Below are 10339 nucleotides of genomic sequence, written 5' to 3' on the forward strand. Positions count from 1 at the left end.
GTTGTTGTGGTTTGCTCAGGTACGGGGTGATATGACGGAGGTTGTTGTTGTTTGCTCAGGTACGGGGTGATATGACGGTGGTTGTTGTTGTTTGCTCAGGTACGGGGTGATATGACGGAGGTTGTTGTTGTTGTTTGCTCAGGTACGGGGTGATATGACGGAGGTTGTTGTTGTTGTTTGCTCAGGTACGGGGTGATATGACGGAGGTTGTTGTTGTTTGCTCAGGTACGGGGTGATATGACGGAGGTTGTTGTTGTTTGCTCAGGTACGGGGTGATATGACGGAGGTTGTTGTTGTTTGCTCAGGTACGGGGTGATATGACGGAGGTTGTTGTTGTTTGCTCAGGTACGGGGTGATATGACGGAGGTTGTTGTTGTTTGCTCAGGTACGGGGTGATATGACGGAGGTTGTTGTTGTTTGCTCAGGTACGGGGTGATATGACGGAGGTTGTTGTGGTTGCTCAGGTACGGGGTGATGTGACGGAGGTTGTTGTTGGTTGCTCAGGTACGGGGTGATATGACGGCGGTTGTTTTGGTTGCTCAGGTACGGGGTGATGTGACGGAGGTTGTTGTGGTTGCTCAGGTACGGGGTGATATGACGGAGGTTGTTGTTGTTTGCTCAGGTACGGGGTGATATGACGGAGGTTGTTGTTGTTTGCTCAGGTACGGGGTGATATGACGGAGGTTGTTGTTGTTTGCTCAGGTACGGGGTGATATGACGGAGGTTGTTGTTTGCTCAGGTACGGGGTGATATGACGGAGGTTGTTGTTTGCTCAGGTACGGGGTGATATGACAGAGGTTGTTGTTGTTTGCTCAGGTACGGGGTGATATGACAGAGGTTGTTGTTGTTTGCTCAGGTACGGGGTGATATGACGGAGGTTGTTGTTTGCTCAGGTACGGGGTGATATGACGGAGGTTGTTGTTTGCTCAGGTACGGGGTGATATGACGGAGGTTGTGGTTTGCTCAGGTACGGGGTGATATGACGGTGGTTGTTTTGGTTGCTCAGGTACGGGGTGATATGACGGAGGTTGTTGTTGTTTGCTCAGGTACGGGGTGATGTGACGGAGGTTGTTGTGGTTGCTCAGGTACGGGGTGATATGACGGTGGTTGTTTTGGTTGCTCAGGTACGGGGTGATATGACGGTGGTTGTTTTGGTTGCTCAGGTACGGGGTGATGTGACGGAGGTTGTTGTGGTTGCTCAGGTACGGGGTGATATGACGGTGGTTGTTTTGGTTGCTCAGGTACGGGGTGATCATCGTGGGGAACCCCAAGGCCCTGTCCAAGCAGCCGCTGTGGAACCACCTGCTGAACTACTACAAGGAGCAGAAGGTCCTGGTGGAGGGACCCCTCAACAACCTGCGCGAGAGCCTCATGCAGTTCAGCAAGCCCCGCAAGCTGGTCAACACCATCAACCCCGTGAGTAACAACAACAACAATCATAATAATAATAATAATATCACCATCAGACCTGCACACACACACACTCACACAGACAGACACAGACCCCCCCACACACACACACACACACACACACACACAGACCCACACTAATACATGCACATATACATCAAACATATGGTCATGTGAGTGTGTGTGTGTGTTTGAGAGAGAGAGAGAGTGTGTGTTGTCTCACGTGTGTGTGTGTGTGTGTGTGTGTGTGTGTGTGTGTGTGTGTGTGTGTGTGTCGGTGTGTGTCGGTGTGTGTGTGTGTGTGTGTCGGTGTGTGTGTGTGTGTGTGTGTCGGTGTGTGTGTGTGTGTGTGTATGTCGGTGTGTGTGTCGGTGTGTGTGTGTGTGTGTTGTCTCACGTGTGTGTGTTGTCTCACGTGTGTGTGTTGTCTCACGTGTGTGTGTGTGTGTGTGTGTGTGTGTGTGTGTGTGTGTCGGTGTGTGTCGGTGTGTGTCGGTGTGTGTGCGTGTGTGTGCGTGTGTGTGCGTGTGTGTGCGTGTGTGTGTGTGTGTGTGTGTGTTGTCTCACGTGTGTGTGTTGTCTTTACAGGGTGCGCGCTTCATGAGCACTGCCATGTATGATGCCAGAGAGGCCCTGATCCCCGGCTCTGTGTACGACCGCAGCACCACGGGTGAGTCCGCGCCCGGGGGACCGCGTCTGTGCGGCCCGGTGACGTCCTGGTGCAGTGGGAGTGACCTGAGTTAGTGACGGCAGAGTGAGGCTTAAAGAGCTTCTTCATGGCTGACCTCACCTGTGACTCCTGTCATCGTTTCAGGTTGAGGAGAGCAGAGTCATTTTGATTGGTCAATACAACCCAGTGATTGACAGCCATTGTGGAGGGTCGTGAAGCTCTGATGTGTTAACAGCTCTTCATGTGACCGTGTCGACTGGTGTGTGTGAGTGTGTGAGTGTGAGTGTGAGTGTGAGTGTGAGTGTGAGTGTGTGTGTGAGTGTGAGTGTGAGTGTGAGTGTGAGTGTGAGTGTGAGTGTGAGTGTGAGTGTGAGTGTGTGAGTGTGAGTGTGTGAGTGTGAGTGTGTGAGTGTGTGTGTGTGCGTAAGCGTGACGTTGGTGTGTGTGTGTGCGCGTGTGTGTGTGTGCGTAAGCGTGACGTTGGTGGTCTCCCCGCAGTGCGCCCGGCGAACATGTACTTCCAGACGCACGACCAGATCGGCATGATCGGGGCGGGGCCCAACCCCCTGGCGGCCCTGAACATCCCCATCCCCTTCAACCTGGTGATGCCCCCCCTGCCCCCGCCCGGGTACCTGGGCCAGAGCAACGGCCCTGTCGCAGGTGAGCCCCCGCCTACCTGCGCCAGGTACGGCCCCGCCTTCCCTCATCTCCCCCTCCCTGTCCTCGCTCCTGAGCTCCACCCAACGGAGAAGGCCAGGCCGGAGGAATCGAGCAGACGTTCATTCCTCTCCTGCAGGAGCGGGGTCTAGCCGCTCTGTGTTTGAGACTCTCCTGTTGGAGCGGGGTCGAGCCGCTCTGTGTTTGACTCTCCTGCTGGAGCGGGGTCGAGCCGCTCTGTGTTTGACTCTCCTGCTGGAGCGGGGTCCAGCCCCTCTGTGTTTGACTCTCCTGCTGGAGCGGGGTCTAGCCCCTCTGTGTTTGACTCTCCTGCTGGAGCGGGGTCTAGCCCCTCTGTGTTTGACTCTCCTGCTGGAGCGGGGTCTAGCCGCTCTGTGTTTGACTCTCCTGCTGGAGCGGGGTCGAGCCCCTCTGTGTTTGACTCTCCTGCTGGAGTGGGGTCCAGCCCCTCTGTGTTTGACTCTCCTGCTGGAGCGGGGTCGAGCCCCTCTGTGTTTGACTCTCCTGCTGGAGCGGGGTCGAGCCCCTCTGTGTTTGACTCTCCTGCTGGAGTGGGGTCCAGCCGCTCTGTGTTTGACTCTCCTGCTGGAGCGGGGTCTAGCCCCTCTGTGTTTGACGCTCCTGCTGGAGCGGGGTCTAGCCGCTCTGTGTTTGACTCTCCTGCTGGAGCGGGGTCTAGCCGCTCTGTGTTTGACTCTCCTGCTGGAGTGGGGTCCAGCCCCTCTGTGTTTGACTCTCCTGCTGGAGCGGGGTCGAGCCCCTCTGTGTTTGACTCTCCTGCTGGAGCGGGGTCGAGCCCCTCTGTGTTTGACTCTCCTGCTGGAGTGGGGTCCAGCCGCTCTGTGTTTGACTCTCCTGCTGGAGCGGGGTCTAGCCGCTCTGTGTTTGACTCTCCTGCTGGAGCGGGGTCTAGCCCCTCTGTGTTTGAGGCTCTGCTGGAGCGGGGTCTAGCCCCTCTGTGTTTGACTCTCCTGCTGGAGTGGGGTCCAGCCGCTCTGTGTTTGACTCTCCTGCTGGAGCGGGGTCTAGCCGCTCTGTGTTTGACTCTCCTGCTGGAGCGGGGTCAAGCCGCTCTGTGTTTGACTCTCCTGCTGGAGCGGGGTCTAGCCGCTCTGTGTTTGACTCTCCTGCTGGAGCGGGGTCGAGCCCCTCTGTGTTTGACTCTCCTGCTGGAGTGGGGTCCAGCCCCTCTGTGTTTGACTCTCCTGCTGGAGTGGGGTCCAGCCCCTCTGTGTTTGACTCTCCTGCTGGAGTGGGGTCGAGCCGCTCTGTGTTTGACTCTCCTGCTGGAGCGGGGTCGAGCCCCTCTGTGTTTGACTCTCCTGCTGGAGTGGGGTCCAGCCCCTCTGTGTTTGACTCTCCTGCTGGAGCGGGGTCGAGCCCCTCTGTGTTTGACTCTCCTGCTGGAGCGGGGTCTAGCCGCTCTGTGTTTGACTCTCCTGCTGGAGCGGGGTCTAGCCGCTCTGTGTTTGACTCTCCTGCTGGAGCGGGGTCGAGCCGCTCTGTGTTTGACTCTCCTGCTGGAGCGGGGTCGAGCCCCTCTGTGTTTGACTCTCCTGCTGGAGCGGGGTCTAGCCCCTCTGTGTTTGACTCTCCTGCTGGAGCGGGGTCTAGCCCCTCTGTGTTTGACTCTCCTGCTGGAGCGGGGTCGAGCCCCTCTGTGTTTGACTCTCCTGCTGGAGCGGGGTCTAGCCGCTCTGTGTTTGACGCTCCTGCTCGTGTCCGCAGGGCGCGGCGCTATGAAGGGGAAGATGGGCCGCGGCGGGCGGCAGAGGGGCCGCGGGTTGGGTCACCACGGCGACGGGCAGGGCGCCGTGCCCAGCAGCCAGGCCAGCCAGGACATGCAGTCCGGCCCCCTGACCCAGGGCTTCATCTCCATCAGCCAGCCGTCCCAGATGAGCCAGCCGGGCCTCTCCCAGCCAGAGCTGTCCCAGGTCAGACCTCTCTCCGGCATGCACCTCTCTCCCCCAGCATGCACCTCTCTCCCCCAGCATGCACCTCTCTCCCCCAGCATGCACCTCTCTCCCCCCAGCATGCACCTCTCTCCCCCCAGCATGCACCTCTCTCCCCCCAGCATGCACCTCTCTCCCCAGCATGCACCTCTCTCCCCAGCATGCACCTCTCTTCCCCCAGCATGCACCTCTCTTCCCCCAGCATGCACCTCTCTTCCCCCAGCATGCACCTCTCTCCCCCCAGCATGCACCTCTCTTCCCCCAGCATGCACCTCTCTCCCCCAGCATGCACCTCTCTCCCCAGCATGCACCTCTCTCCCCCAGCATGCACCTCTCTCCCCCAGCATGCACCTCTCTCCCCCAGCATGCACCTCTCTTCCCCCAGCATGCACCTCTCTCCCCCAGCATGTAGCTGGAGAGCCCTGTGATTTTAAATGGTGTAATTTTGCTGTGATGCTGCTGGCTTTGCCTGTGCAGGTTTGGGTTCTCACCTCATCTCCCTTCCGTTTTAAACAGGACAGCTATCTGGGCGACGAGTTCAAGTCCCAGATGGACGTGGCTTTGTCCCAGGACTCCACGTACCAGGGCGAGCGTGCGTACCAACACGGAGTGACGGGACTGTCGCAGTACTAGAGCGTGAGGGCATCCGTTTCCACCGTAATGTTGTTTAAACACCGACCGCCTCGCCAAGGAAATGGAGGTGCATGCAGTGTGTCGTGTTTAAAGGCTTTCTCTGTGTTTCCTCAGGCTGGGGGTGCGAGGCGCTGAAGCTGAGCTTTAGTTGGTCAGCTTTTTAATCTGGGTACTATTAAAGAAAAAAACAGTTTTCCACTGCTACAACTGAAGCACCAGGTGTGAGGCGCTGGAGGAGGAGAGCCCCACCCTGTCGTACGGAGAGAGGGAGAGGGGAGAGAGGGAGAAGAGGAAGAGTCCCTGCTGGCACGCAGAGACGGGCGGGCGTGTGTGTGCACGCGCGGCGTGTGTGTGCGCAGTGTGGAGACTGGCAGAGGCAGAGGAGGCCTTGTCGGGTCTCTCCAAAACACGAGGAGCAAAAAAAATAAAAAATAAAAAAAAGGAACAAAAAAAAAAACACCGCGCCCCCTCAACCCCCCCGCAACCGAACCCTCCTGAACCAATATGGCCCCATCGACTCGGTGGAGAGAGAGACGGAGACGGAGACGGAGACGGAGAGGGAGAGGGAGAGGGAGAGAGAGAGAGAGAGAGAGAGAGAGAGAGAGAGAGAGAGAGAGAGAGAGAGAGAGAGGGAGAGGGAGGGAGGGAGGTGAAGGAAGAGGAGGCTGTTCTCAATCGCACACAAGCTCGTTCTGTCGTCCGTGGAGAGATGGAGATGGAGATGGAGAGGGGAAAAATTGCTTTCAGTGGTTGATGAAAGAAACTTTTAACCTCAAAGTTGATCAGTTCCGACATGGTGCATCCTGGGATTGGGGATCAGATTGACGCAGGACGCGTGGAGGACCAGCAGCCGCACTGGGAGTGGAAGCCGCCCACGTCAACTTTGAGCTGCGAAGTTTCCTGCACGAGGACGCTGTGGTGCTCAGCTCCTCCCACTGCTCAGCTCCCTGGCTGTAGGATCGCGCCGCCATGTTTGACCAGATGGACCTGCTGCAGTTGAGACTTTCTCTTCTGAATGATCAGTCTTCTTGTAGATTATAAAAAGAAAGAGAGGTGATGTCTTTGGAGGGCGAACCTCAGACAGCCAGAACTAGAGAGTATTCTGCTATCGCGAATTTGACGACTTTATCCAATTTTCTTATTTTTTATTCTTACAATATTATCATTGTTATTATTGTAATAGAGGGGGGGAAGCAGTCTGAATACAGGCAAGGGAGTATATGTGTGTGCTGTTGATACATGTGTGTATTGCCATCGAGTTTATAACATCCAGCAATTAGACGGGTTTATTCATTGGAACCGGGAAGATAATTCTAATTACGGGAAGGTGGCCGTTCAATGAGCTCCTGAATTAAGTATTGTACGGTTTTTTTTGTTTTGTTTTGGGTTTTTTTGGTTGGTTGGTCGGTCCTTCGTGCTCTGAATGCGCCGTTAAAGCCTGACCCAGACCGCCCTGCAGGCGAACGCCCCCTAGTGGATCTTTCCGGTATGTGACTCCACATCGAATGGAAGGAATAGAGTTACTGACCTGAGCACGTTTTGGTAATGACTTCTATTCACCGTTGGGCGTATGACGCCATTTTGATATTAAGTGCGCCCTACATACACAAATGTGGAACATCACTGAAATCTACACCGACTGCCTACTCTGGGAGACTGCAGCATTGGGGGTTTAAGAATTAAAGGAAGAACAAACTTTGTTCTATTCTTTTGCCTTTGTGTTTGTATTGTATTCTAAGAGGGGTACCCCATGAGCTAAACGGTGATTAGAATTAGAATCATTCAGTGCCTATAACTTGTCAAGACTGTTACTTGTGATAAGACCTCGTCCCTCTGCAGGTTTATTTGCGTAGGGTACCGGCAAGTAAACGAGCCAACGACCCCCCTGCAGCAGAGCTCCGTGTGTTCGGCGTGTTTTTAAAACGATCTATTTGTCATTTTAAATGAGCAACGGTGGATCACCGATCAAACTGGGAGGTTTTCCACGTCTTTTTTTCTGTCTTTCCCGGCGGGTGGAGAGATCGCAGACGGCCTTCCACGTGGATTTGTCAGGAGGAAGTGACACAGACTGGAGTGGGGTCCTGTTTGCTTTTCGGCTTTTAAAATATATAGATCTTTCCTTGGTTGTTATTTCAGTTCTGTACACGTCTAAAGCAGATTTGCGTGTCCTGTTCGGGCCTTGTGCTGTAGGTGGGTCTTTTGTTTGTCCATCACGCGTTCGTTACTCCTGACCCCTGACCCCTGACCCCTGACCACCCGGGTTTCACTCCCCATTCGAGCGCTTCTGTACAGGCCGATGGAGCCTGGCGCCCAGGAGGTGGGATGATTTGGTTTTGAAAAGCCAAGACTCGATGGACGTGTGAGAATGTTGCAAAAATATTTTCCTATAACCCAGCAATAGGCATACGACTCAACCGCTTCCTTAACGCTGAACCTGGCCACTGTGTGAACGTGCTTGGGGTATCTCCTCTGCTTTCGTAACTCACGCTGTGGCCAAACGATTGGCTTTTTGTTTTGCACTGTGCTGGTGAACGCGTTTGACGGTGGCAGAATTGATTATTTGTCTCGCGGCCGCTCTTCCTGTCCAATTCATGGCTCTTGCCATCAGCTGCGTCGCTGGCAGATTGGGAGTGCGCCCGGTCATTTTTCCTCTGCTTGCTTTGCACCTTGCCCTTCCCTTGAACAAGAAAGATAATTCCCTGATGTGTTTTGGAGAAATGGCGTTGGCGGCTCGGAGAGACGCGTGCCGTGTTCGGATCCGGCATACTACTCGTACTAAATGTCAGACTGATTTTCATTGAAATGTACGAGTAGTGTGCGGCGTGTATGTCTGCGCGCTCTGGGGACATGAGGCCCCTCCCACTCGTAACGGCCTAACCGAATGAAACTCGTCTCGTGTGTTGGGGCTCCGGTCCCCACGGTGTAGACCTCGCAGGTACTCCGGGTGAACCCCCACTCCCCTCGTTGTACATTCAGTACATTTCTACACCGTATGTATAATCCATGTTCCCTGTCTGGCCTCCCTGCTGGGCAGTCTGGTGTGTTTTTGTTGTTCTCCTTGCTGTGGAAGATTTATTCCTTTTGGATTTTATAGTTTTCTTTTAGTTTAGTTTTCTTTTCTTTTTTTTTTCTTTTTAACACAATGTAACCCTCTTCTCATTCCTGTAAAAATGAAACCAGACAAATAAAGATTGCTTCTTTATGTCTATTGTAAGTGAGCTTATTAAAATGTTAAATCTTGCTTTGTTTTTGTTTCTTAAAGAAAACTCAAAGCTACTGATTCGCATGGAAGCACAGCGCCGGTTTGGTGAAAACGTTTATGAGTCTGATTATAATTCGTTTTAGTATGTGGCCCATTGTTGGATCAGACATGTCAATGTTGTTTTTATGTGTGAGAGGGCACAAATGATCTCATTGGCGAGGGTTATAAATGTGAACTCGTCTGGCCTGCCAGCAGACGCTCATTCATTGACGGCGTTGCCAGGAAATTTGATTGGCAGCAATGCTGTTTGGGCACATTAAGGTTGTAACGGTATTATCGGACCGTAACATTAGCATCGCATATTCAATTTGAGCCGTTTTACGTGAAGTAGGCCTACTCATATTTGTTATAAGTCTATAAACGTCCTGATATTCAAAGCACCTGCTGTCAGTTAGTTAGTCTGAAGAAGTTTCTCTCTTAGCTGTTTATTTGATGTTCCATAAGTCCGTTTACTGGAGCTCATTGTGAAGTTAGTAGGAAATCTTGTTTAACTTCGTCAAATTACGTCAGAAAATATAGCCTGAAGAATAAATGCGCATCAGTCATCGCTGATGCAGGACCTAGTTTTAGGCGGCCCAGAATCTCACTGTGGGTTGGCCTCGTATCTATCGAGAGAGAGAGAGAGAGAGAGAGAAAACGAGAACGAGAACGGTCATTGTGTCGATGGCGGTTCATGGCGACCGTTCTCAGTGGAAATGTTCTAGATATTCGCGTCGAGGCTGTCCCCTTGTGTTTAATCACGACTTCCGTCACATAACGACGGGCCATTTTTGCCTTTTCCCACTAATTATGTCGGTCCAGCGTACTGCTGGTTTAGATCGAAGCCTCGCTGATGCCTGTTGAGGTCGGGGGTATTCGCTATGCCCCTATCGAATGTGCTCACGTTGTAGCTTGCCAAGTGTTCAAATTGTTCTGCAAATTAAAGAAGGCATAACTTCATGCACAGATTTACTGTGCTTAATCACCCCGTCTGTGTCAAATTAACGTTCACAACAAACAAAATTATTTGTTTAAAAAGAGGTTTGCGTCATGCTAGCTTAAGCTACTTAGCGTACTTAAATGACACACAGATCCATTGTCGCCTGGACTATAAAACATTTTTACAGTGTAAAATTCCACTGACCTGATTTTATTCTTTCAGAGCCTGCCTTTGACAGTGGAGTTTGTCACATTTATGAGACGCACCAACAGGGTTTTTTTTTTCTTTTTTTTTCTTCATGAACACATTTACCTGAAAAAACGAATGCAGTGTTGTTAGCTGGAGTTTAAACCTCATTACTACGGAACAGTGGATGGATCGACTTATTGGAATTTTGGATAGCTGTTCCCGTTGTAAGGTAGTTCTGTGGTCCAGGGGTTTAAACCCAGCCAAGCACACTGCAATTGATCCACACGTCAGGACTGAAAGAGGTTGGCAACCAAAGACTATTTGCTGAACCAGTCCTGGACCTATATCTACCACTGCATGACCTCTGTGGGGCATATTGCCTAGTATAAGTTTATACTAGCGTTTTTTAAATAGATTTCTTGCACAATTATAATCCTAGTAGGCTAATAATAATTATACAAATAATAATAGATATATATCAAATGTTTAATTCTAGAACGAGTAATAATTATTTTAGAGCCCCCTGTGATTTCTGAGGTGTCCGTGTGCGCTCACTGAAAATTGGTTAAGGCGGTTGAAGTAATTTGATACTCAGACCTTTAACCAGCAGGTGGTGTGAGAGGGAT

General features: G+C 52.3%; 1 protein-coding gene across 1 annotated transcript in view; it reads left to right on the forward strand.

Annotated features, from left to right (window-relative positions):
- Window positions 1-8584, forward strand: part of LOC133128450 (regulator of nonsense transcripts 1-like) — a 25789-nt gene extending 17205 nt beyond the window's left edge. Inside the window, 6 exon segments of the mRNA XM_061241976.1 lie at window positions 1242-1416; window positions 1999-2080; window positions 2579-2740; window positions 4487-4692; window positions 5227-5346; window positions 5458-8584. Of these exon segments, the coding sequence (XP_061097960.1) occupies window positions 1242-1416; window positions 1999-2080; window positions 2579-2740; window positions 4487-4692; window positions 5227-5343 (742 nt within the window). The 3' untranslated portion in view covers window positions 5344-5346; window positions 5458-8584.
- Window positions 8585-10339: the final 1755 nt, after the last annotated feature.

This window comes from Conger conger, chromosome 5 (genome assembly GCF_963514075.1).
Source record: "Conger conger chromosome 5, fConCon1.1, whole genome shotgun sequence".
NCBI lineage: Eukaryota > Metazoa > Chordata > Actinopteri > Anguilliformes > Congridae > Conger > Conger conger.